At 51.9% G+C, this 26,961-nt stretch overlaps 1 protein-coding gene across 1 annotated transcript in view; it reads left to right on the top strand.

Annotated features, from left to right (window-relative positions):
- Positions 1-1,484: 1,484 nt before the first annotated feature.
- Positions 1,485-26,961, top strand: part of SMARCC1 (SWI/SNF related BAF chromatin remodeling complex subunit C1) — a 46,213-nt gene continuing 20,736 nt past the window's right edge. The window contains exons 1-15 of the mRNA XM_072330428.1: positions 1,485-1,757; positions 5,115-5,234; positions 6,295-6,380; positions 10,109-10,190; positions 11,145-11,237; positions 12,664-12,733; positions 14,733-14,802; positions 15,792-15,867; positions 18,284-18,409; positions 19,060-19,178; positions 20,148-20,272; positions 20,797-20,856; positions 21,489-21,526; positions 22,570-22,691; positions 24,633-24,704. Coding sequence (XP_072186529.1) covers positions 1,485-1,757; positions 5,115-5,234; positions 6,295-6,380; positions 10,109-10,190; positions 11,145-11,237; positions 12,664-12,733; positions 14,733-14,802; positions 15,792-15,867; positions 18,284-18,409; positions 19,060-19,178; positions 20,148-20,272; positions 20,797-20,856; positions 21,489-21,526; positions 22,570-22,691; positions 24,633-24,704 — 1,532 coding nt within the window. The remainder of the gene's footprint in view (positions 1,758-5,114; positions 5,235-6,294; positions 6,381-10,108; positions 10,191-11,144; positions 11,238-12,663; positions 12,734-14,732; positions 14,803-15,791; positions 15,868-18,283; positions 18,410-19,059; positions 19,179-20,147; positions 20,273-20,796; positions 20,857-21,488; positions 21,527-22,569; positions 22,692-24,632; positions 24,705-26,961) is intronic.

Genomic DNA, 26,961 nt, shown 5'->3' with positions numbered 1-26,961 from the left:
TGTGTGCCCATAGGAGCTGTGTGTGCCCCATAAGAGCTGTGTGTGCCCATAAGAGCTGTGTGTGCCCATAAGAGCTGTGTGTGCCCCATAAGAGCTGTGTGTACCCATAAGAGCTGTGTGTGCCCCATAAGAGCTGTGTGTGCCCCATACGAGCTGTGTGTGCCCCATACGAGCTGTGTGTGCCCCATACGAGCTGTGTGTACCCATAAGAGCTGTGTGTGCCCATAAGAGCTGTGTGTGCCCCATAAGAGCTGTGTGTGCCCCATAAGTGCTGTGTGTGCCCATATGAGCTGTGTGTACCCATAAGAGCTGTGTGTGCCCCATACGAGCTGTGTGTGCCCCATAAGGGCTGTGTGTGCCCATAAGAGCTGTGTGTGCCCCATACGAGCTGTGTGTGTCCATACGAGCTGTGTGTGCCCATATGAGCTGTGTGTGCCCCATACGAGCTGTGTGTGCCCCATACGAGCTGTGTGTACCCATACGAGCTGTGTGTGCCCCATACGAGCTGTGTGTGCCCCATACGAGCTGTGTGTGCCCCATACGAGCTGTGTGTGCCCCATAAGAGCTGTGTGTGCCCCATAAGAGCTGTGTGTGCCCCATACGAGCTGTGTGTGCCCCATACGAGCTGTGTGTGCCCCATAAGGGCTGTGTGTGCCCCATAAGAGCTGTGTGTGCCCCATAAGGGCTGTGTGTGCCCATAAGAGCTGTGTGTGCCCATAGGAGCTGTGTGTGCCCCATAAGAGCTGTGTGTGCCCCATAAGAGCTGTGTGTGTCCATACGAGCTTTGTGTGCCCATATGAGCTGTGTGTGCCCCATACGAGCTGTGTGTGCCCATAAGAGCTGTGTGTGCCCCATAAGAGCTGTGTGTGCCCCATACGAGCTGTGTGTGCCCCATAAGAGCTGTGTGTGCCCATACGAGCTGTGTGTGCCCCATAAGAGCTGTGTGTGCCCATAAGAGCTGTGTGTGCCCCATAAGGGCTGTGTGTGCCCATAAGAGCTGTGTGTGCCCCATAAGAGCTGTGTGTGCCCATAAGAGCTGCGTGTGCCCCATAAGGGCTGCGTGTGCCCCATAAGAGCTGCGTGTGCCCCATATGAGCTATGTGTGCCCCATAAGAGCTGTCTGTACCCATAAGAGCTGTGTGTACCCATAAGAGCTGTGTGTACCCATAAGAGCTGTGTGTACCCATAAGAGCTGTCTGTACCCATACTAGCCGTCCCGTCCCTGAGCTCGGTTCCCCCGCTGCTCTCGGCGCCACTTTCCCACACGACGCTCCCCCTCACAACTAACGGTCAGCGCGAGGCGGGCCCGACACTGCGCACGCGCAGAGCGCGCAGGTGAGAAGAAAGGGGCACGGCGGCCCCTCCGCGCACGCGCAGAACGGGCGAGCGGCGCATGCGCCGTGAAGGCGGCGGCGCGGCGTGGGGGAGGGGCGGCGGCGCTGCCGAGCGGAGCCTGCGGGGGCGGGGCGCCCGGCGCGGGGCGCATGCGCGGCGCGGGGCTCGGGGGAGGCGCAGGGCCGCGGCGGCGGCGCTCGGCGGCGGCAACAATGGCGGCGGCTGTGGCGGCGGGCGGGGGGAGCGGGCCCGGGGCGGCCGCGGCGGCTGCCGTGGGGGTCGGCGGGGGAGGCCCGGGCCTGGCCGCGCTGTCGGTGTCGAGGCGGAAGGACGGCGGCCCGACGGGCAAGTTCTGGGAGAGCCCCGAGACGGTGTCCCAGCTCGACTCGGTCCGCGTGTGGCTGGGGAAGCACTACAAGAAGGTGCGGCCCGGTTGGGGGCGGGCGGCGGCGGATCCGGGGGGCGGCCGGGCAGGGCCGGGGGGGCGCAGCCCAACAAAGGGCCGCGTTGTTTGCGGCGCGGGGCCGGCCCGGATCCCACACGGAGCGACCAGGGCCGCCCCTCGGGGTCCCCTCGGAGCCCACAACCGCTCGGAGACCCTCAGAACCGCTCCAGGAACCTCCTCGGTCCCCCCTTTCCCCCCCCATGAGGCCACCCCCGGCCCCATCTCGGTGCCCCCCAGGATCCTTTCAGGACCCTCCCCGTGTCCCCTCCCCTCCGGGGCCGCCCACGACCCCATCTCAGCCCCCCTCGGGATCCCCGTGAGCCCCACGTTGCTCCCCAGCCCCCCCTCAGGACACCCCCCTCCCCCCCAGCGGTTCTCGGGCCCCCGTTCCTGTTTCACAGCGTTCATCTCCCTCTGCGCTTCTTTGCTTTCTTTCATAGCGCTGCTCCTGCCCGATAGCTGAGCATGAAGTGGAACTTTAGCAGAGTAACTCTGCTCAGGGGCAGCTGTTGGAACCAGGCGGGCTTTAAGGCCCCCTCCACCCCATCCCGTTGTTCTGTGATCTTTCAGGTTCCTTCCAGCCCAATCCATCCTATATTTCCCTGATCTTTAAGGTCCCTTCCAACTCATCCCATTGTTCTGTGATCTTTAAGGTTCCTTCTAACCCAACGATTCTGTGATCACAGAATCACAGCGTGGCCTGTGTTACAAAGGCCCACAGATGCTCATCCAGTCCCAACCCCCTGCAATGTGCAGGGTCCCCAACCAGCAGCCCAACATCCAGCCTGGATCCTATGGCTTAATTGTTTGTCTCGTGGTTTTGGTGACGCTTCTCCTGTTGCTGGGCTGATGGAGGGGGAGGTTTGTTCTTTCACTGCCTTTTTGTCAGGAAATCTTGGGCCATAGGAGGCCGTGAGGATGCTTGTGGAATGGCCCATCTCTGTTCTGGGGCCTGGCTGAGAGCTGCAGGTGTTTAGCTTGAAGCAGGGGAGACCTCACTGCAGCCTTCTGGTACTTAAAGGGTGCTGACAGACAGGAGGGGGAGTGACTGACAGTGATAGGATAAGGGGGGACAGCTTTAAGCTAAAGGAGGGGGAATCCTTTACCCAGAGGCACTGCCTGGAGCTGTAATGCCCCCCAATGGAGGTGCCTGTGGCTGGGCTGGGGGCAGCCAGCCCGTGGTGGGGGTGAGTTTTGGGGGTGGGTGTCCTTTCCAGCCCAGTCCATGCTGTGATTCCATGGTTACATGACCTTTAAGGTGTCCCTTCCAACCCATTTGGTGATGCACTGAAATGCCGACCAGCGCGCCGTCAGCCTGCTGCATTTAAATAACCTTGAGCTGGCCCCTGCCATTGTACAGGAGAGCCGTGGTGTGCAGGGCGCTGTGAGCCATACCCCACGTGTTGGTTCCCCTGCAGGGCCTGTCCTAAGCTGGTCATCAGCAATGGGAGCTCTCATCCCATGCTCCAGAGCAGACCCACTGCCTGGGGGTTGCAGCCATCAGTGTTGCTGGCTGTGAAGTATCAATATAGAAGTAGCTGTAAGAGCAGAAGTCTAAGAGCTGATTGCATATCAGCTGGTGGGCTCTGCGTTCTCAGTCCTGTCCCCTTAATGCAGGTGGTGCAGAAGTGCAGCAACCTGAGCTTGAGAAGTGAAGGCCAAACCAGGCAGTTCACTTTTAGTTGTGTTGGGATCTCGAACGCGTCGTTCTGTGTTTGGAGCCCTTTTGTGTTCGGAGCTCTTTTGTGTTCTGACCCTTATAGAAACGAGGGCCGACAGTGAAATCCAGTATTGTGGTGCTGGTTTGCCTTTGGCTGTTGCCCAGTTATCTGGGATGGGATGGTCTTTGTGTGGGGAAGGAAGGGCGATCTGTGCAGCAGCCTGCAGTGCAGAGCTGTGACGGGGCTGGTTGAGGTCAGGATGCTGGGGGTACAAACCCATCCCTGATGTGTGTGACGGGCTGTTCCCGTGCAGCCATAGCAGCAGATGAGCTGGTGGAGGATCCGTGTGCAGTCTTGCTGCTCCCTTCTGAAGGCTTGTGGCCCCTGCTAAGGGGGGAGCTGGGGCAGGAAGGTTCCCATGTGCAAGGATGGCAAAGCAGTGAGTGCAGAGCGGCTCCAGGGCTGCTGTCCCCATCAGGGTGGGCTCCTGGTGCTGTGTGGGCCGTGGGGGTTGGCTGCATTCACTTCTTGGTTTGCTAATGTTTTTTTCCAGCAGCTGCTTTGTACTGTTTCCCTGTTAGTCCAAGCTGCCCATGTGTGCTCTTTTGATACGGTTTTGATGCTTTATTAATTGACAGCACAGTTAGACTCAGCGCAAACAGCTTTGATTTGATCCGGTTTAAAGAAGCAAACGTTACAGCATCGGGTGGGCTGCCCCCCCTGGGCTGGGTCACTGTGGTTATGAAGTTGTGTGCTGCTCGCTATTGGCACAACAGTGACGGCCGTGGGGCTGCAGAGCTGCTGCACTGTAGTGACCTCCCCAGAGAGTGCAGAGGGGAGGCACAGCGTTACAGCTCTGCTTTGCTGGGAGATGCTCACTGTGCTTTTGTTTTCACATTGGTGCATACAGCAGCGCCCTGCCCTGCAGCTGCTGTTGTCTTGGTCTCATGGCAATAGGCCTTGCTGAGCTGGGGCCCTTCTGCTCGGAGCTGTGTGCAAGGTGAGGGCTGAAAGGCGCAAAGAGATGGAGCTGTGGAGCTGACATGTGCTCATCTGCACGCTGCTGGCTGTGGCACCGCGCTGGAACAGATGGGAGATAGCACACACAAAGAGCTTTGAAAGTATATACTGCACTGTGTGCTTTTAAGTCATCCTTCTTGTTGTATGGCGTGGAGAGCAAGTTGTGCTGGCACAGTTATTGGTAGGATGGGAGGCTCCCAGCCTGCAGGGATGCCCGGCTTTGGAAATGCAGCCTTGGGGATGTGCTGGGGCTGTGTTTCCAACTGAGTGCTGGGTGTGGAGCTGGGGCACCTCGGGGACTTGGGGCTGTGTGTGTCCTGGGGCTGCTTCCCCTTCCCACGTCTGTGTGATGTTTGCAAGCGACTGGCTATAAAGCATGCACTGAAGTTGCTGGAGGAAGCCTGGGCTGTAATTGGCCTCTTCCTGTATTAGGAACAGAATCAGACTGAAGCAGTGAACCTCTATAATGCGCTGCAGGGAGTCTGTGATGATGCACGGATAGGTGCAGTGTGCCCGTCCCACAGCTGACCCTTATCCCCAGCAACCCATGAACTCTGCTCTGCAGCTGACCAAGCAGCCTGGGGGCTCAGTGAGCCTCTCTCCGTGTTGTCTCAGCCTCCGTGCCAAGGCAGCCTGTGTGCTTTGTCTTTCAGTATGTGCAAGCAGATGCTCCTACCAACAAAACGCTGGCTGGGCTGGTGGTGCAGCTGCTGCAGTTCCAGGAAGATGCCTTTGGGAAACACATCACCAATCCTGCCTTCACCAAGCTCCCGGTGAGTGTCACGCACCTCTGTCTCCTTGGGGCTGTGCTGCTGCCCTCAGTGCAGTGCAGGTACTTCAATAGTCCAGGGCAGCTCACCGGTCACTCACAGCACTGACAGACAGAAGTATACCAGCCTTTAAGGGTTGTTGGGAGCGTTTTGAGTTCAAACTTGGTACACCTTTACCAGTGGCATCCTTGTGATAGCACTCAGAGATTGGCCCCGTTGTGCTTGGCATCCTGTGTGCCTTGAGGAGGACCTTGCCAAAGGAGCACAAACTACAAAGCACACATAGTGAGGGGAGGGGTGCAGCGGTGCTTTGAGTGCAGGGAGCAGTGAGGCCTGGCACTGCACTGAGGCTGCTTGCTCTGTTTGAGCTGCAGCTGGCAGGGATGTAGTGCAGCACCAGCCCCGTGCCTGGGTGCAGGGCAGAGATGTGACTGCAGCACATGCCTTGTGGGTACAGCACCGAAAGGCTTGTTGTGCAACCACGTTAGTTCTCAAATAAGAAAATGCCAGTTACCTGCAGTTGCTTATGTGTTTCAGTGAAGGCTGTAGTGAGGAAGCAGCCCTTAAGGCAGCAGATTGTGAGGCCGGTTGATCTCGGTCCCCTTATCATGATAGATTTAGTTAGGTAAAATGGTGAAGGGATTCTGTCTCACCCAGGATCGTCTCCTGGTTTTACTGTCATTGCTAAAAGCTCTTTCCTTCTGTTATCCCGTGGGCCCCCGAGGGGCAGCAGCCCGCTGTGCTTTGGGTCACTATGGGTGCACAGCAGAGCTCTGAGCAGGTGGTGCAGCAGCAGAGGCAGCTCTGATCCTTTTGAATACTTCTGAAGGATCTTTTGTGTGCTGGTTTTGGACAGCCGTTATGTGATACGTCCCAGAGCTGCTTCTCTTTCCCTTAGCAGCCCCAGAGCCAAGGAAGGCAGTGTTCCATGTCGTTCCCATGCCTGGTGGAAGAATGAATTTAAAGCATTTGTCAGTAATGCTGCTGGGTGTGATTTGGTGCTTGTTCTGCATTAGCAAACGTTGCTGAATGCCTCCGTTCTCACTTTTCTTTCTGGTTCTAGGCAAAGTGCTTCATGGATTTCAAAGCTGGAGGTACATTATGTCACATTCTTGGTGCTGCTTACAAATATAAGAATGAGCAGGGCTGGTAAGTTCCGATTTTGTTTTATACACCTTTTGCATGTGATGAAGCACATGAAATGCCTATGCAGACTCCTTGAGATTTAATACTTGCTGGAGAACTGGGTAGGCAAGGGAGTTGGAGATGGGAAGAGGACTTTTTTCCCTGCTTTGCTGATGGCAGCTTTGTCTAAAGAAACACCCACATTCCTCAATTTAGAGGCGAGTTGTCCAAGTTGGAGCTCCTGAGCTTTGAGGCTGGGAGCTGATCACTAACTTGAGACCTTTTTTTGTTGCATTTATTTGTGACCTGACGGAGCAAATTGACCCCTTACTGTAGGATCACCCATCTGGAAGGCGCAAATGATTGTTACCGTTTGAGCACAGGGAATCTGAATTGTTGCAAAGACACATAAAGACAAAGTGATCCGCTGCTTCTTGACCTTCCGAAATGAGTGTGAGTTAAAGGGCTGCCCTGCTCCACTGACACGAGTAAAGCTCTTCATGTGATATCCATGTAGTTCTGGCTTCTGCATCTCTATGTTAGAGTCATGGAGGGAACCATAGACTGGCCTGGCTTGCAAAGGCCCACAGTGCTCATCCATTCCAACCCCCTGCTGTGTGCAGGTCAGCAACCAGCAGCCCAGGCTGCCCAGAGCCACATCCAGCCTGGCCTTGAATGCCTGCAGGGATGGGGCATCCACAGCCTCCTTGGGCAACCTGTTCAGTGCGTCACCACCCTCTGGGGGAAAAACTTTCTCCTCAGATCCAACCTCAACCTCCCCTGTCTCACTTTAACACCATTCCCCCTTGTTCTATCACTGCCCACCCTCACAAACAGCCATTCCCCTCCTGTTTATACACTCCCTTCAAGTACTGGATGCCCACAGTGAGGTCTCCCCGCAGTCTTATCCAAGCCAAACATGCTGAGTTCCCTCACCCTTTCCTCATAGGAGAGCTGCTCAAGCCCTCTGGTCATCAACATCCTTCCAAGGTCCATCGAGGTCCTTCCAGGAAGGCACGAGTTTCTGTGTTTGAGAAGCATTAGGAGGAAAATGAGGATGAGAAGTCTTGAGATAAAAGCAAGCAGAGATGGGTTTTGTACAAGCATTTAAATAACTCTTAATCTGATGTTGTGCAGACCTGTACACGCATTCCTGGAACTGACTGTGTTTCTGTGACCCACAAAAGCAATTCAAAAGGCAAAAATCCAGTTATTCTGGTAGGGCTGGTTGGTTTTGAGTTGTTCATACTCACGTCAGCACATTGGATATCCCAGGTGCTTATATGGGAGAGCTGGAAGGAGTGAAGTGCTGCCAGGCTTTGTTTCCTTACTGCCCGCAGCTGGGCTGAGATGCCTGTTAGCAGTGTTCTGTGTGCCGTAGCACTCAGGATTGCCTGCAGGTACAGCAGGTAAATGTTCACCCAGTAGGAGCCGCTTCCACGCTCCCCTTTTTTATTCCAGAACAAACCGAGTTTTCGTTCATTGTCAGCACAGCGCAGGCTCACGGCTGCCTCCTCTCTTCTCACTCTCTTGCTGATTCCTCAGCCCTAGTGGGTAGTGCCTTGTGTTCATGCATGTGGGATGTAGAGGGAAGTAATACTGGAACTTAACTCTGAGAATCAGCTTTAGACCTTGGAATGTGTCCTTCACTGACCCAACCAAATAATACGTGGTGTTTTGCCTGAAATATGCTGATTTTTTTTTTTCATGGTATGCATTGTCGCTCTTGCTTAACCTGTTTGTGAATGATCTGTCTTATAGGAGAAGTACCTTTCCTCGCCATAATAGGTATGTCTGAAAAGTGCACTTACCCAGTGCAGCTGGACATACCCTGTCTGTCACTGCCATTGAAGTGGTTGGTGGCTAAAACCTGCCCGAGGTGTCCCGTAATCTGAGCGCAGGAGGGATTAGCACTGCTATTTCATCTCCTTTATGCAGCGTTCTGTTGCTTGATACACGGACGTGCTTCTCTTCAAGTACGGGTTGTGAAAGTGTGGGGCACGAATAGCATTTAATGAATCCAAAATGCGGATTGTAGGCAACCAAATGTAACAAACAGCTTTGATCAAACCGGAGTGCCTTACACGTCTTTGTTTCGGAGGTACTGCCAGCTGTTGGCCGTCTAGGAAGGTAGATTCGTTTGCATTCATTTGCCATTTACTTCCATTTGCTTCCTTGACGCTTCAGTGTAGCTATCTGAAGCACGTGTGGTTTGTATAAGCCATGAACATCAGTGTGAGAGTCCTGGAGAAGCGGCTGGGCCTCGGCTCAGCTCCCTGTGTGTCCATCCAGCAGTGCATCGGGCTGTGCCTCCGCTCAGCTCGCAGCTCCCACGTGCACAGACAGTAGGTTTGTCAGGATGGACTCTGCCTGTTGTTCTCCAGCTCTTTAGCAGGAGGGGATGCATCTGTAACACAGATGGAGGGTAGAAAGAGCCTTCTGCTGGTGCTGCCTGATGTGCCGAGGGCCAGCGGTGAAGGAAGAGATGGCAGCCTCAGCTGAAGGGTCTGTGTTATGTTCAGCAGTGTCTGTGCGATGCCCTGGCTGCGCAGTAATGGGTTTTCTGACTTCAGTCCTGCTTTGGTTTCCCTTTGTTGCATGTTGATGAACTTGAAACGTTGATTAGATGTGTTATGGGAAAGAAGTGTGTGTCTGAAAGAAACTTATCCTGAGACGGATGGGCACAGCACTGCCTGCTGGCGCTTGAAGCTGCACTCTGAACTCAGAGCAGCTCGCCAGTCGCTGCAGGGTAAGGAGCTCATGGCTGTGGGAGGTATTTCTATGTGCTGAAATCCCAATCCCGCTCCTGGCTGCCAGCTCAGCATTGCGGTTCACAGCACTCACAGCCCTGCTGGTGGCTGTTCCCAAAGCTGCACAGGCATGGAGGTGCAGCAGGCAATGCCACCCCAGGGCAATGTTGTGCTGGGCTGAGCCTGCCTTGGACTCTGCAGCTCCATGCCCGTGGCACATGCAGTGCTGTTGGTGCCGTCAGTGCCCAGCCTGATTCTGGGGGCACAGCGTTCAGGTCCTTCACTCGAGGTGGTTCATCTGCAACACATGCAGGTGGGTCCACAGGACTCCTGAGGCTCTCGTGCTTCTGCCCTCCCGGTTTCTCACAGATGTTTCCATCTGCGCTGTCACTCCCGGAGCTGGATTCCTTTATCACTGCAGCGGGGAGCTTTAAAGCACCATAAAGTTCCATAAAGACAATCATCTTGTTGGACTTAATGGTCTCAATGAGCCCCTTCCAACTTGGGCTGTTCTGTAGTGCTGATGTGGGTTGTTAGCTGCCCTGTGCTGTGCATAGGGCCCTTCTCATGGCTCGCAGAGGGATTGCCCTGATCCTGGGCTGGACTTTGGGTGGGTGCTGGGAGCACACAGCGGTTGGACAAACTCCATCCCTGGGTCGTGGGTTTCCCCCTCCAGCTGGTGAGACCTGCCTTGAATATCTGCTGGTTCCCATTGAATCATCCCTTGTGCCCGCAGTGGAACACACAGCCCTTCTGTAGCTTCCAGCCTTTGTTTTTCCTCAGCCTATCGCAAATCATTTTCACTTTGTTGATTCCTTCATTGTGTTGGGTTTGTTTATTTTTTTGCTTGGGGGGGGCTGCCAAGAGAAGCAAAACTACTTGATTGTGCCCCGAGTGCTCCCATGTAGCTTCCACAGTGTTGTTTTTAATGTGTAACGTGAGAGATTCTTTGCTTCTGGGTAGAGGAAAGTTGAATCCTTTCTGAATGGTTTCCCTCTGCAGGCGGAGGTTTGACCTGCAGAACCCATCCCGGATGGACCGAAACGTGGAGATGTTCATGAACATTGAGAAAACACTAGTGCAGGTAAGGGACTCGGATTCCTTGTGCATAGGATGGCTTGGGTTGGAAGGGACCCCAAGGATCACGGAGCTCCAACCCCCCACCACAGGCAGGGCCACCAACCTCCCCATTGAATAGCAGCCCAGGCTGCCCAGGGCCCCATCCAACCTGGCCTTCAACAGCTCCAGGGATGGACGGGGCATCCACAGCCTCTCTGGGCAGCTGTTCCAGCACCTCCCCACTCTCACAGTACAGAACTTCCCCCTGACATCCACCCTCAATCCGCCCTCCTTCAGCTCCAACCCATTTCCCTTGTCCTGCTGTCACCTACCTCAGCTGTGAGCCACTGAAGAGCTTCCTCTCTAACTTCCCTATAAGTATTAAGCACTTCCTTCCCTCTCCTTCCTCATCTTGGTCACATTTGTGTTACCATTTGAAAGCTTCAGAGTGCTGACACTGATACTTGGTGGATACACACAGGGTGAGGGAAAAATAATGCCAGTAACGTTGGGCAGTGCATCCCCAACATCTCCATCACCCGGTGTGCATCCCACCTTCAGGGCTGAGTAACTGCTGCTCTGCACATCCAGTCTTTCCTCCTTGAGACTTCCAGCTTTGTAGTGAGTTTGAGTCTTTTCAGGGCTGGGGTGTGTTTTGATCTTCACTTGTTCTGTCGGAGCTCCGTTGCTGCTACCAGAAGGCAGCAGGTAGCAGTTGTGTGGAGTTCTATCTGAAGTTATTTGCTCTCTTTATTACTGCTGGATGAGGATAACAAAATGCTTTCCCCAAACTCTAAAACCTGAGTGGTAGTGGGACAGATTTGGGCTGGAGCTTGACACCCAGGGAACTCATCTTCCCTGTAATGAAAGTCACATCTGGGCTTTTTGCAGCTTTTTGCAGCGCTGCTGATTGTGATGGGAACTGTTTGGTTTCTGTCACAAATGCTCCGCTAATTAATTACTTCTTTTGTCTCCACAGAACAACTGTCTGAGCAGACCAACCATCTACCTCATTCCAGATATAGAGCTGAAGCTGGCTAATAAACTGAAGGACATTGTCAAACGTCACCAGGTAACTTAGGCAGCATCTCCTAGGACATTGTGTTTGCGTACCGGTGGTTTGTGCCGTGTCTGACAGTGCACGGCAGCAGCAAGAAGTCTGCTCAGAGCACAGGTCGGCCGTCTGTGGGGTGCCATTAATGGTTATCATCACGTGGCTGCAGAATCATTACTCTGCTCTGAAAGTAAATGAGCTTCTGAGGCTTAAAGCAGCAAGCAGCGCGAGCTGTGTTTTCTCTGTGAGGCTCCTGCAGGCCTGAGCTGATTTAACATTGAATTCTGCCCACGTGAAGCAGAAGCTCACAGTTTGTCCAAGTCTGAGCCCAAAAAAGGTAGTGCATGGCATAACTGGTACAGACATGTGGGAGCAAACATGAAGAAGCTCCAGTCTTAAAAATGCTGCCTTTTCAGGTCTGTTTTTAACTTCTTATTTATGCTGAACGGAGCACAAGCAACATCAGGTTCGTGTTAGTGCATTTCCACAAGGGTCAGCATCTGTGTAATTGAGCGTGCTCAGTGATGGCCTGAACAAGGTTCATGGCTTCATCTTCTAAACATGAACGGGCTCTCGCTTCTCTTGAGGGATGTTCTGTGAATGTGAACTCTGTGGGCACGGAACTGAGCGGAGCTTGGAAGCAGGTGATGAGCAGGGTTAGCATTTGTACCTGCGTGCCACCAACTCCTGCACCTGGTTATGATTCCAGACACGTTCATCTTGGTAGAGGCAAGAAACAAGGCCTCACGTTCTGCTTCTATCCTTCAGAAAGCTGCCTTAAGGTTGTCCATCCCTTTCTCTGCAGTGAAGGCAGAGCCTCGGAAGGCCTCCTGTTTTCCTGGTGTCTGTGTGTTGTTTTCCTGAAGCTGTGTAGGAAACAGATGAGGCATACTGATGTCATGCAGGTTAGGTACCTGAAGGGGCCTCTACAGCTCATGGCCAATGAAGGGAGAGTTCCCATTATTGTGCCTGGAGCACTTTGCAGATCCTTCACTCACACCTGGGCACGTCCCTTCTCTCCTGAAGGACTTTAAATGCTTCTGACTTCACAGCTTCCTTTTCTTTGCTGCTGCTCAAAGAGCCTCTCCTCTCCTTCCCAGTTCTGTGTTCTTGCTAGGGGAGAAGTGCTCCCAATTCAAGCCCTGACAGCAGAGAGCTCTCCCAGTATTCCTACCATCATGGAAGGCATCTTCAAGCTTCGTAACATTTTTCTCCTCTTGATGGCGGGAGGCAGCCTTATAAGTCAGTTGTTCCCACAGTTTGCTGTACGCTGCTCCATCTGCTCTTCAGTCCTTTAAATAAATCTGTCTGTTGGTTAAATAAATCTGTAGCTGCCATGAGGCTTCAGTGTTTCTGGGTTGCATGGGATACGGGGAAACAATTGGTATTTGGGGGAATGAGGTGGTTGCTCACTTGGTGTCTTTTCCCTCCATCTTTCCCATAGGGAACAGTAACTGAGGAGAAATCCAAGGCCACCCACCACGTGTATCCAAGTCCTACCTCAATGGATGATGGTAAAGATGCTTTTCTGTTTTGAAGTGGAAATAATCTTGTAACAAAATTCTTCTGACACCCACAGGAGATTTCACACAGGCACTGAATGAACTTAACCTGCTCCTGGGAGCTCCTGTGGAGCATTTTTAGGATTAACAACTCCAGATAGAATTGTTGTGCTCTGCTTCTAACCACCAGGTTTAACACAGCATCACAGAATGGCCGGGACTGGAAGGGACCCCAAGGATCATGAAGCTCCAACCCCCCACCACAGGCAGGGCCACCAACCTCCCCATTGAATAGCAGCCCAGGCTGCCCAGGGCCCCATCCAACCTGGCCTTCAACAGCTCCAGGGATGGACGGGGCATCCACAGCCTCTCTGGGCAGCTGTTCCAGCACCTCCCCACTCTCACAGTACAGAACTTCCCCGACATCCACCCTCAACCCGCCCTCCTTCAGCTCCAACCCATTTCCCTTGTCCTGCTCTGATCTGCCCTTTCACAGAGCTGACTCCCCTCCTGTTTGGAGGCTCCCTTCAGGTCCTGGCAGGCTGCACTGAGCTCACCCCGCAGCCTTCTCTTCTCCATGCTGAACAAGCCCAGCTCCCTCAGCCTGTCTTTGTAGGGAGGTGCTGCAGCCCTCTGAGCATCTTTGACACAGCGCTCAGCAGTTGGGTTAGTTTGGATGTTAGTGTTTAGTGCTGTTCAGTGCAAAGCAAGTGAACATTGAGGTCGTCCCAAATAACTTACACAATGAGGGGGACCAAAGCCTGAGGGTCTGGAAGAACTGAGGAACAAATTGGCTTAGATTAAAATTAGACATTAGAAAGGAGGATAATGGAAGTAGGGAAATAAAGGCCGAGGTTTCTGTTACTCCCATTGTGTAAGAATTGGCCAAAAGTTGAGTTGAACAGTATTAGGAAACAGCAGGATGTGTGAGAGGTATCACAGACACCAAAGGAGAATGGAAAGCTTTCTGCCATGTTCTGCTCTTTCTGGGTTATAGATGGGGAATGTTGTGCACAGTTTGGCAAGGTGGGCACAGCAATAAACAGACTTGATAAATGGAGTCTGTTGGTTTACTTGTGATGTGTTCAGTCTCTGTATGCTGTACGTTCTCAGGAGCGATTTAACAGCTTTAGACTTCAGGAAACAGCAAAACAGAGCTCTGATGTATTTCTATGTTAAGCAGCAGGTCCTTGGTGGTGGTCTGCCATTGCTTGCTGTTCCTGGTATGCCCTGGCATCCCAGCTCCACTAGATGGAAGTATTCACTTCCACATTGGGATGATGGAGGACTCCTTGTCTATTGGTGCTTTTCTGTGTGTTCTGTGCTTCTGGGAAGACGTGCCTATCCACAGGTTTGCATTGCTGTAACCACTGCTCCAGGGTCTTGGCAAGGGTTGCATGTGGCAGCTCTGCAGTCTGTGAGCGTGCAGCTGTGCCACACAGAGCTGCCTCAGCCCCGGATTGCAGCGAGGTGAGAAGAGCTGTGAATTCAAGGAGGATGTTCCACGTGTGCAGCTCCTCGGGGTCATCCTCCGGGCCATGTTGAGAGTAGAGCTTAGTGCTGGGGGGACGGATTCACTGTGAGCTGTCCCAGCCAGGCAGAGCTTTGGGGAGATGGGATGGGCCTGGGGGGCTGGCAGTGCTCTGTGCCCCATAGCAGCTCCTCCTGCTGCTGGGAAGCAGGTGAGTGTTTCAGGCTCTGTTAGTGATGAGCGGGTTGGGGTATGGATGTGTACAGCCAGGGAGGGAAAGGCAATCACTGTATTAAGATGCTTTTCCTAATGTAATAGCTGTGATTTATACAAGCTGAGCACATGAATGTTTATGCGTGGCAGCAAAGTGAATGCAGGCAACTGTATCGTTGTTGTGGGTCAGGACCCTGTGATTTCACTGCGGTATACTTCATCAGAGATAACTGCAATGACTTTCCCATGCTTGACTATAGCAAAGCAGAATAGTGTGCTATGTACTTTGCAGTCTGAATCTGATCCGGATCTCTTTTCCCTTTGCAGATGAATGGTTGAGACCCGTGATGAAAAAAGACAAGCAGGTGCTGGTGCACTGGGGCTTCTTTCCAGACAGGTAAATCAAGGGGGGAGGAAAGCACACCTCAAGTCTCAAGTTAATTAAAAGCAAAGGGCTGCTTAGAACTTGCCATTAGGTCAGTCCGTGTCCTCGAACAAGCTGCTCCTTCAGCTTACCAAGTTTGGCCTTTCCTGATAGCCATGCTTTGCCCTCAGTGCCTGCATGGAGAATGTCCCAGCTGTGTGGCTGCTCTCATGTGTTGTTCTGCAGAGCAGTGGGCACAGATGTGTTCTCCTGTGCCCTACAGCAGGAGAGAACAAGCAACGTCATGCTTAAGCATCTCTCTTTGTCCTGGTGAACTGTTAAGTATTTCTCTGTATCATATGACCAAGGCTGTGCATGCTGTGTACGTGTGTCTATAAAGAGATTTATTAGTACCAGTATAAACACTAAGAAACTGCTGCACACACACATTTTCTGAAGGTTGGCTTTTCCAGCTGCTCGGCGCCCGAGGGCTCACCAGGGAGTTTGGTCTTGAGTGCAGTTTCTTAATATTAGCTATCAGATTTACGAGGGGAATAAGTGCCTTAATAATGACCGGGGTGCGCAGCTGTAGGGATTGGAGAAGGGGATGCATTCGTTTTTTCTCCTAAGAGTGTGGTATCTCTTACTTCCAATCCTTAAGAGACAATTAACTTACTAAGAGGGTTTGCACGAGTGACTCCACGTGAGCTGCAGCCCTGACTCCAGAGGCCAAATGTGCACTTCAAGCAGGAGAAAGCATCGCTGAGATGGAGCTGGGTTCAGAAAGTGAAACATGTGCCCTGATGCCCCAGCCTCCCCCTTCTCGGAGTGCCCTGTTCCCACAGCAGGAGCCAATGACGGTTCCTTTGTTTGCCTTTCATTGAGTGGAAAACCATTCACCGTTCCATCCCAGCGGTGTGATTTGCAGATGTCAGAGTTGCTGAATGAATATTCCTGCTGGTGATCTCTGTGGATGAACAGCCCAGGGGACCAATCTTGTTTTCTCTGCCTCTTCTCATTAGCTACGACACTTGGGTTCATGCCAACGAAATAGATGCTGAAATTGAGGATCCTCCGATCCCTGAAAAGCCCTGGAAGGTGAGTCTGCCTGGAAGAGCTCCCCAGCGTTGCTGTATTGGTATAACCCAGCTGTGGGTGCGGCTGGGAGATGTTTTAATGTGCTGCTGAGTATCAGTGGCTGTGTTTCCTTATGCATGGAAAAAGCAAGTGCTGTTTCTAGAGCTGTAATGAAAACGCCCAGCTCGCTTCTTTGGTCTGGAGGGGGCACTGTGAGGAAAAGGCCCTTGTGGGCCATGAGGGCAGATGGATGCATCCCTCATAATGCTAAAATGACCATCTTCCTTCTGGCCTGACTTGCAGGGGCTTGTGTTAAAGGTGTTTCCTTCCTCTGCTGCTGGGATGGAGCTGTCTCTGGGAGGAGCTCTGACTGCTCGTTACTGGGGTGCAGTTCATTAAGGAGTGGGGATGGGGATCATTCCATATCTTTGTGACGTGCTTCTGAAGGACGCTGTGATAGAACCATCCAGTTCGGGGCCCAAGGTTGCTTCACACGTAGTACAGGATTTAAAGCACTTTTCTGTGTGTGCAGAAAGTTCATACGTGGAAGTGACCAGAAAGAGCAGGAGGTGGATCGTTTGGAAAGGGGCTTCTGTAGGAAACAAACCTCTGGTGCAAATAGAACCTTGCTGTTCTTCGTCAGTTGTTGTGGCAGCTTTATTTGCAGTAGTTTCAGGTACTGACAGCAGAGCAGGGCTGGATTGGCTCCCCGTGCCCTCATCCCACCCTGCTGGTTTTCCTGGGCTCAGCGCTGCTGGCAATACTGCCTCTTTCTCCTGTTGGTTCTCGCTGTGACCGAATGTGCCACGAGCCCTGGCACTGCTGCAGGCAGCACAGCTGTGGGCATGCAGCTGTCCCCGGAGTGAGAGCCCACGTGGGAGCCTTTGAGAAGACAGCAGCTGCTTCAAGAGCCCCTGAGGGCCACAGCTCACATTGCAGCAGTGTTTGCTTAATGGGGAGCTCTGCTCGTAGCTGACATCACAGGGATGGAAGAAATCGTTGTGATTTACTTCACTGCAAGAGAACAATACAGAGCAGTCACAGACAGCAGTAAATACTACTTAACGTCCTATTATTGGACTTAGTCTTTTATGCATCACATGCAATGTTGTTCCATGTCCGTGCTGTTAATGTGAATAGCAGAGTTAGGAAAGGGCAGCTCAGGTCAGAAAATAACTGCATGTGATGCCTGTTCAGACACTCCCTATTCCAAACTGCTGCTTGTAAATAAATGGGACTTAAGCTTTCTGTGTATACATCAATCTGTGTCAGACTCGGTGGATTCTGAGAGGAATTTTGAGATCTGAAGTGTGCTTGTAATGCAGAGCCATTGCCCCAGCTGTGAGAGCTGACCTCACACTTGAGATGACTTCAAGTGACAGAGGAGCAGACATGGCATTCAGCAGGCTTACAGCACGTCCAGCCTGCGTAGCATGGCCTCATGGAACTGTCACTTCATATGTATTAAAGTCCTGTGAGATGTGTAACTTCAGATCCTAATAGCAAGGTTCATTGTCAAGTGACTACTTGCAAAAAGCACCATGTCAGTATGTTCCTAGAATCGTCATAGAATGAAAGGCTGCCTTGGGTTGGAAGGGACATCAGAGATCACCATGGTCCAACCCCCTGCTGCAGGCAGGGCTGCAACCACTGCATCAAGTATTGGATTAGAGACTGCCCAGGGCCCCATCCAACCTGGCCTTCAACACCTCCAGGGATGGACGGGGCATCCACAGCCTCTTTGTGAAGCTGTTCCAGCACCTCCCCACTCTCACAGTACAGAACTTCCCCCTGACATCCACCCTCAACCCGCTCTCCTTCAGCTCCAACCCATTCCCCTTGTCCTGCTCTGATCTGCCCTTTCACAGAGCTGACTCCCCTCCTGTTTGGAGGCTCCCTTCAGGTCCTGGCAGGCTGCACTGAGCTCACCCCGCAGCCTTCTCTTCTCCGTGCTGAACAAGCCCAGCTCCCTCAGCCTGTCTTTGTAGGGAGGTGCTGCAGCTCTGAGCATCTTTGTGGCCTCCTCTGCACCCTCTCCAACAGCTCCTGTCTTTCCTGTATTGGGGGCCCCAGCTCTGGACGCAGCGCTGCAGATGGGGCCTCCCGAGGGCAGAGCAGAGAGGGACAATCAGCTCCCTGTCCCTGCTGGCCACCCCTCTGCTGATGGAGCCCAGGATCCCATTTGCTGTCTGAGCTCCATGCACACACTGCTGGCTCATGGTCAGTTTTTCACCCTCAGGACCTGCAGGTCCTTCTCAGCTGGGCTGCTCTCAAGGAGCTCTTCTCACGTGTAACACCTTGCACTTTGCTATGTTGAGCCTTTAGGTTCACATGGGCCTGCCTTATGAGTTTGTTGAGGTCCCTCTGCATGGCATCCCTTCATTCTGCTGTATCAACCACACCACTCAGCCTGGTGTCCCTCATTTCTGTCCTTTAGGTTCATGCCAAGTGGATTTTGGACACAGATATATTCAACGAATGGATGAACGAAGAGGATTATGAGGTGGATGAGAACAGGAAATCTGTGAGTTTTCGGCAGAGAATCTCCATGAAGAATGAGGAGGTAGGTGGCTCTCAGCTCCCTGCGTGACCTGGTGGTGCATTAATGTTCCCTCTCTCTGCAAAAGCCGCTGCAATTCAATCAGGCTGAACACATTCAGGTACCTGTGGTAGCACAGCTTAGGTTGGATTCCCTGTGATGTGCCATTTATCCAGAACTGCTGCTCCCTTTTATTATTTCTACGTCCTTTCCTAAAGGTGGCAAGAGAAGAGACCCGCTTTGTACGTTCTTTAAATGAAAGCAGGGGTGCGTTGGACAGCATCCCATCATTTCCACATACCCTGATTTCATGTTCTTCCTGCTGCTGAAGGTTTGATAGAGCTCTGAGAGCGTTCGTTTAACCTTGAGGTCAGGAGAACCTCCCTGATGGGTCGAGTACATTGAATGTATCATGTGTCAGCTCCTGAGCCTTGCTCGAGGTGCACAGTTACATAGGCAGCTCCTGCAATATCCAGGGGATGGCTATAAAAAAAACCTTGCATTATTTCACCTTGACAAACATGTGTTTGGAAAGCATTCCGGAGCTCAGGACGGCCTTCGCTGCGATGCTGCTTTCAGCTCCTTTGTTGTAAGGTGTAATAAGGAAGACTAGCCTGCAGCATTTCAATAAGTGCGGTACTGGGGATGAGCTGACGCCTTCGTTTCTCTTCCAGCCTGTGCGCAGTCCTGAGAGGAGAGACAGGAAAGCAGCAGCCAGCACACGGAAGAGAAAGCATTCTCCTTCTCCACCCCCCACTCCTGTGGAGTCAAGAAAAAAGTCAGGGAAGAAAGGGTGAGTGTCTCCTTCGGGGAGGCTGGGGCTGATGTTCTTGTAGGCTCTCAAAGCTGTGCCTATGGGCAGCCCTGTCTGAGGTCGCTTTTCACACCTCGGGTCAGGGTAGAATCATTATCTCTAGGCCAGGTTTGTGCTGGTAATTTCTTTGTCCCTGTGTGGAAGTGCATTGCCTGTGGGTGGAGGAGAATCTGTGCAGGTCCTGATGTTGTCTTCCTCAGCAGCAGGTTGTGGTGCTGCACTGACTGCAGAACGTAAGGGAAACTTTCTCAGGTCAGGCTGGATGTGGCTCTGGGCAGCCTGGGCTGCTGGTTGGCAACCCTGCACAAAGCCGGGGGGTTGAGCTGAGATGGGCGTTGTGGGGTTATGCAACCCAGGCCTTTCTGTGACTAAAAATGCAGGGCTTCTTTAGCAGCGCTGTGGGGCTCTTAAAAAATGAAGTGACAACATGGGTGATTCTGCCTTTGTTCCCAGCAGGACTTTCTCTGGGTGTAGAAATGACCATAAAACCAGCTTGTTCCTTAGATGAGGCAGCAGGCCTTGCAATGGTCCGCTGCCTCTTGTGGTCCGTGCAGCACATGTCCTTATTGCAGCTTGGAAAAGGAGGAGTGGAAGCAAAGCGCTGCTGCCCTGAATCTCATGGGCACGGAGGTGCTGCTGGGAGTCAGGGTTAGACAGCAGTGTCCTGCAGTCCTGAATCAATGGCAAAAGACCATCCTTGATATGAAACAGAGAGATGCTTCTGAATCATTAGGCTGCAAAAATGACCCTCTGGTGCCCTTCTAAGTGACTGTAGTAATGCACAGGTCCTGGTTTTTGTTAACTCCACAAGCACCTCCTCCTACTGCGCTGCTCTCCCACAAGAGTTTTAAGGCAGCCCTTTAATCTGCTGTCTGGTGAAGGAGAACATCAAGGTGAATGCATCTGACAGGTGCAGCTGTCGGAGGGTTTCTGTATGATCTCTTTCAGACAAGCAACCATATACGGGAAAAGGAGGGGGCAGAAGGAAGAAGATGAGCAAGAAGATCTTACGAAGGACATGGAGGATCCCACACCGGTCCCTAACATAGAAGAAGTGGTGCTTCCCAAAAATGGTAAATTACAAATGCAGTATTTAGATGGTAAAGCAATTGCTTCAACTCTAGGGAGGAAATATACACGTGTTGTCAGGTGTCTGGACTGCAGTGCCAGGGACCCGAGCCTACCACATGGAATTAGTGGAAGCTCTGCTGACGTGCCCAGTGTGAGCAGAAGTGTCCATTTATGCAATAGGTGTCAAGTAAGGAGAGGTCAGAGATGAAATTCAGCACCGTAGCGTTTTGGGTGTAGCACAGTTGGAGTTTGGGCTGCAGGGAGGAATTGTTCCGTGCTGTGCAGGTGGGAAGAGCAGAGCGCTCAGTGCCTGCATAGAGGCAGCATTGTGTTCCAGTGTGGAGTCAGACAGGAGCCAAATAAATGGTCTCTTGTGCTCAGACTGTGCCGACCAGATGAACTCTTCTGAACTGCAAAGACCCGACCAACAGAACAGTGTATTGATAAGATAGCAAAGCTTGCTAGACGTTGATAATTGTATTTTGTCTGATGATTTCTCATTAGAGCTGCAATCTTTGTTTTGCAGTGAACCCAAAGAAAGACAGTGAGAACACGCCTGTGAAAGGAGGAACAGTGGCAGACCTTGGTAAAGCACGCAGGGACAACACCCCCTTCTTCCAGTAAAGTCGTGTTTGCAGGGCAATAGGAGGAGAGTATTTAACTCTCAGTTTTGGAAGGAATCTCTAACGTCTGAGTTAATTCGGTTTCCATACGTATTCCATTTGAAATGTGCTCTTCCTTTTGAGGCTGATCCCTTGTAGGCAGTGTTTGCTCTTTTGGGAAGTGACATCTGAGCTCTTCTTTGGTGGGTGGTTTTTATCTTACTAGGAGTTAAGATGAACTGCAGGTTCCCTAAGCTTTGCTAGCCCTCTGGTATGAGAGATAGAAACTGGTGTCCCATGTCCTATTATACAAGGCTACATCTGGGGCACTGGGCCAGGCAGGAATTAATTATGGATTCCAAAGTGTGGAAGAATTCTAATTATCCTTCCTCTTTATCCCTGCTCTGATGTGCTCCTTTGTCTGGGACCATTGAGTGCCTGCATAAAGATGAGATTGCCTTAATGATGCGTGCTCTGCTCTGCTTTCCTCCTCGCCTCCCTCCCCAAACAAAAGCAATAGTCTCCAGTGAAGCAGTTGCACTGGTGGGAAGGGAAGGGCTGTGTGAGTAGCCAGGTGCACGTTATTTGTTTAATTCCCGGTGCTTTTACCTTTCAGATGAACAGGATGAGGAGACAGTGGCGACTGGAGGAAAGGTAACTGCAGTGATTCCATCCTGAGCTTGGTGGAAACAAATCTTCATCGTGGCAGACTTACCCTGTAGTGAGATTTAAGACCGAATTGGTCACTGGAAGGTCCCGTTCTGTCCATGGGAGAATTGAGTTGCCCCATAAGGCGCAGTGGTGATACTCCTGAAATCCTGCTTGCAGGGTTGGGCTGTTCTGAACAGCCTTTTGTTTCTTTGAAGTGGGGCTGCCTTAGTAACTCAGGCAAAGAAATGAAGTCACAGTTGCCCGTGGCGAGGTAAGGACATTGACTGTTGTGTCAGAGGTGCACGGGAAACCTGAGCCAAAGGAGGCTTTAAACAGTGCTGCTGTGTGTCGTCCCCAGGAGTCTGCACTGATTCTCAGCTTTCTGATGGGGGAGGATTGGTTCCTTCAGCCTCTTGATCCTTATGACCACTGTCACGTTTTATGTCCCCTTGTTAAAACGTTCCTATTGACGTTATCAGCAGCAGTCTTCCAGAGAAACCTCTGCCCTCTGTTTCAGCTCCTGGGATCTCTTAGTCTAATGTCTATTATGAAAGTTTGTCCATCTTGTGTATCTGACCCAGCGTATCAATACTCCATGCCTGGGTTTTCATGGCACGGTTGGAATTTGAGCTTGATATCTCTTTACAAGGCAGAATTATTGAAGACCAGCCGTAAGTGAGCTTAAGTAAGCAGGGTGAGCTTATCCAAGCAAAAATGACAGTGTCATCATTTGGTGTCTGCAGTAATGTCTGTCTGTACCCTGAAAGTGTCACCCACTAAAGTGAGAAGGAATGACTCTGATTTCCACCCATACTCTTTTGAGGAAGGGAAGAGTGGCAAGAAGTACAAGTCATCTCGACAGAGTATTGCCAAGTGTGTTCTTGAGGTCTGACAGCAGCTCTGAGCAGCTCTGTGCTTCCTTTATTCTTTTATGGATGCACTTTCCCTCATCCCTGAGGCTCTCCCTGCTGAAAGCATTCATCTGGGGCTGTCTCATGTCTTGCTGCTCGCAGCCTCCTCACCACTGTGTTCCTTCCATGACACAGGAGGATGAAGATCCCAACAAAGGTGACCAGAGTCGATCGATCGATCCAGGAGAAGACAACGTCACAGAACAAACCAACCACATCATCATTCCCAGCTATGCATCTTGGTTTGACTACAACTGGTAAGAGAGTGATTGGCATCTGGGGATCTGAGAGCTGAAAGAATTGGCTTCTGTTTGGGTGTAGTTCACACAGGTGGGTTCATCTTTTCCACCTGTAAATCTTCCTGAGCTGAGGTTTGTGGGATTTGATACAGCCGTTCTTACAGCCAGAAGCTGGAGCTTGTGGTGAATAACTTCTTGCAGCAGTGACTTGGGATGGGGTCTGTACTGTTAGCATAAAGATAGCTGGAGCTGGAGGCTGAACTGAACTTTATGGCCTTGAACCGGTTGCTTTGTCTGCGTGTGCACTCATAGCTTGAGCTGACCTAAACCCTCATGAGCAGAGCCATCCTTCACCTCGTTCCTTTGCTCTCTCCCACTTGGAGGTGCAGAAAAGCCAAGGAACACACAGTGTGAGCCTATAGCTGCTCCAATTGCTTTCTGAGCAGGGAATCTTGAGGTGCTCTGTTGCAATGCAGGGTGAAGGGCTCCATGAACCTTGGAGTAAATGGATGACTCCCTTTGTGGCTATGGGGGATGCTGTAGGTCAGGAGAGGCAGCACTGAGGCTGTGAACGTGGGTATGTCTGTGTGGTGTCTGTGCTTTGGTTCCTTTGGGGTGCCTCTGCTGTTAGTATGGGTGCTTCCTGCAGATGTGTATGTGTTCAGAGCAGCAGCAGGAGCTGTAATGGTGCTCCTGGGAGCTGTGTTGGCTCATGAAGCACAGCTACAGGACTGACACAGAAGGTCCAAAGAAACAGAATGAGCTTCTCCTTGGCTCAGGTGTGGCTGTGCCGACCTTATGAAAGGGGACCTCAGAGCATCTCTGTGAGGAGGAAGGGGAGTGATGTGAAAAAGCCTTTGGTCTGAGATTCTCCAAATCAGGACTGACCTGCAGATGGAGCCGACTCGGGTTGGAGGCTGAAATAACAGCACAGCTGTGAGGCTGACGTGGTTCTGCCCCGCAGCTCTGCTCCCATCCGGGGAGGTTCCTGCAGTCCTGGAGGGCAGCAGAGCTCAGCTGTGGCCGCTGCTGTTGTGCCAGAAGGGCACTTTTGGCTCGTGTCAGTGCATGCACAGACTGCTGCAGCCCTCCCACACTGCAAACACTGCTTCTGGTTTGAAGCAAACGGAAGAGTAATTCTACCCTACTTGTCCTGAAGTGCCTCACGAGCTGCTGCTTCGGAGCATTCATTGCTGGGATTAAATTTGTAGTAAACAGATACGATTTATTTGATGCTCCATTCGGTTTCAGTGTAATCTGTTCTGCTTTGGGTGACTTCAGTGCAAGAACTGAATGACTTTCGTGCTGTGAAACCCGAGTGGGTTGTTGGTGAATGGAGCTTTGAGCTGGATGGGCAGCAGGATGTGCTGGCACTGAAGGACAGCTGCATGTTTGGCTGGGAGCTGAGCAGATGCGAGGGAAGAGCATTTGTTTTAATAACAGCAATAATCATAATCACGTCTGCTTCCTTTAGAAGGAGCTGTTGCTAAAGGGCCACTGCGGGTCTTCAGATGTTAACTTGGATGGAGCGTGTGGCATTCTAGGAGTTACTGCCATGGATTTAATGGAAATCCTTTCTCCATTCCTGACCCCTTGTAGAATGGGACTCTCTGGCATTACGAAGCTTCAGTGCTGGGGGTTGATTCCTGCATCCCTCACGGTTTTATTATTAAGATTAAGAAACCAGGGTGGTACAATTGAGGTCTGTATGGGCTGGGTGCTCACCTTGTGATTTCACTTTGCTGTCGGGACCCTCACATGTCACACGTACCGCAGGGCACACAAACATCCTTGTTAACATCTGCTGCTGCAGTGACATGGCCAAATGGAGCTGCAATGCTCGGGTTTCCAAGAGAGGCCCTTGCAGTCATGGTGCTCTCAACAGCCATTGGAAGGTGTGCGGAGATCCCTATGCTTTGAGCTAGGATTTGCCATCTGAGCTGTGTGTTTTCCTTCCAGCATTCATGTGATCGAGCGCCGTGCTCTTCCGGAGTTCTTCAATGGAAAAAACAAGTCCAAGACTCCTGAAATGTAAGTACAGCCTGAGACGTGAGAGCTGTGTGTGAGCCCTGCTCACCACGTCAGCTGTAGGATGTAGTGTCAGACCGTGGAATGGGTTTTCCACACTATCTGTATTGATGTCATGGTTCCTTGAGCAGCCGATGGGTGATTCTGAGAGCAGGTGAGGGCTGGAGTGTGAATGTTGGGTAGTTAGAATCAGAGAGCTGGAGCTGAGCACTGCTAAAGGGAAGCACTTGGTTGTGTAGCTGTTCCAATCCCTCTCGTGACTCTGTAGTGACTCTGTAGTTCCTAACGTGCCGCTGACATCTGGGTGGAGCTCTTGGTTAAATCTAAGATCAGACTGGATCTGTCTCATCTCCCTGTGGGTTCTGCATAGGACTTAAGCGTTCCTCATCCCAAGTGCAGGCACAGCTGTTTAACCAGCTTTACAGAAGCTGTTATGGAACAGTGGGAGCAGCACAGTGCCAGGGGTGCATGGGATGACTCTCCTCCATTCTGGCTTGGCGAGGTAAGGAGGTGAGCCAGTGGTTTTGCCTGCCCTGGAGGTCTGCTGCAGTGCTGTTCTGCGCCTTCCCTGCGTGTTTTGTTCCAACAGCAGGCAGTTATTCAGAGCAGTCCCCAAAGGCAACTGATGAGAGGCAGGCAGGCAGCATCAGGCTCTTGAGCAGCGTGGTTTCTCTTAAAGCTGTAAACCCACAACCTGAGAGCTCAGCAAAGAAATGGGGTTGGAGCTCCGCTGTGTGCTTGTTGACCTGGACAGAGGATCCGCACTCACTGTGGCTGCTTCGTCTTGGTAGTGACTCTTTGTCTCACTGCAAAGCAGGGTTTGGGGCTTTAAAAGCAGTGTTCTCATGAGCTGCTAAACAAAACGCTTGAGGAGTCTTCTCAATGTGTTTTAACGTGTGCAGAGCTGTGTGCTTTTCATACACCACAGTTCTCCAAACCCATGCTTTTCCTCAGTTTCTTCTTAGGGCAGATGCTCAGAGCTGCAGCACCTCCCTGCAAAGACAGGCTGAGGGAGCTGGGCTTGTTCAGCATGGAGAAGGGCTGGGAGACCTCATGTCACCATGAATGGTTTTGAGCCTGCAGTCTCTGCTTGCAACTCCACCTATCAGAGATGCACAGGTCACTGTAGCTGCCATCAGCTGCCATGTTTAACTGGTGCTGGTTTGAGACCCCACTGCCCAAGGAGTTCTGCTGGCTGCCTGTTCTTATTGGGCTGCTGACTTGTCTGTTGAGAGCTTGAGGACAAATGTGGAGAATCATTTCCCCCTCAACCTGGTTACAGAGCGTAGCTGGATGCAGAGATGTGGGTTTGCACTGATGGAGCCGTCATGTGGAATCTCATGCTTCCTTGCTCAGTTGGCAACAAAACATCACTGCTAGTTCCCTCTTCATAAATAAAGCAGATTAGGGACTCCCCTTCTCCCAGACCCTGCATTATCTTATTGCTATTTAGGGGTTGCAGGAGCTGCATGCGATCTTGGCTTTGTGCTTTCCTTTTAATGAAATAACCCTCCTTCCGAATGGAAATGCCTGGCCTGCAGCTTGGTTCTTGGGCCAAACAAAGCCGTGTTTGCAGAGCCCACACAGGTTCATCCTTCTGACAGCAGGCCCTGGGGCACGATTCTGTCTCAAAAGGGATTTTAGCTAAACACGAGCTGACTTCATCTTTCTTGCTGATAACGAGTCGCAGCTAATGGGTTATGTCACTGCAGCAAACAGGCTCACTCCAGGATAAATGTTAGGGATATTTCTGTCGTAGGCTCCTTTCTTCACTTGGTGATGTGACCTTCGCTAGTCAGTACTGAGCTTGTTGTGCAGCCAGGCACATGGGGAGGTGCAGCTCTCCAAGCTGCTGGCACCCCACATCTCTCCAGGGATGGTCAGAAGTGTTCCTGAATATCCCTCAGTGGAAGAGGCTCCCGTCCCTGGAGGTGTTCAAGGCCAGTTTGGATGGTGGGCCCTGGGCAGCCTGGCCTAGTATTAGATATGGAGGTTGGTGGCCCTGCCTGCAGTAGGTGGTTGGAGCTTCATGACCCTTTGAGGTCCTTTCCAACCCAGGCCATTCTGTGAAGAAGCTCCCTCTAGTTTCTTGCCTATTGCGCCAGTGTTCAACATGAAGTCCAGCACCTGGTCCCGGAGTGCTGGTCCTGCAAGTCCAACATATAACCCAGACAGAAGTGGAGACGTGGTATTTTGGCAACAGCAGGTCTTTGCAGCTCTGTCTGCTTGTCTTGCATGGGAAACACATTGGTGTTCTTTC

The sequence above is a fragment of the Excalfactoria chinensis genome, chromosome 2 (assembly GCF_039878825.1).
Source record: "Excalfactoria chinensis isolate bCotChi1 chromosome 2, bCotChi1.hap2, whole genome shotgun sequence".
NCBI classification, from domain to species: Eukaryota; Metazoa; Chordata; class Aves; order Galliformes; family Phasianidae; genus Excalfactoria; species Excalfactoria chinensis.
Note: the sequence above shows the minus strand (reverse complement) of the source record. Positions and strands in the feature narration are given on the sequence as shown.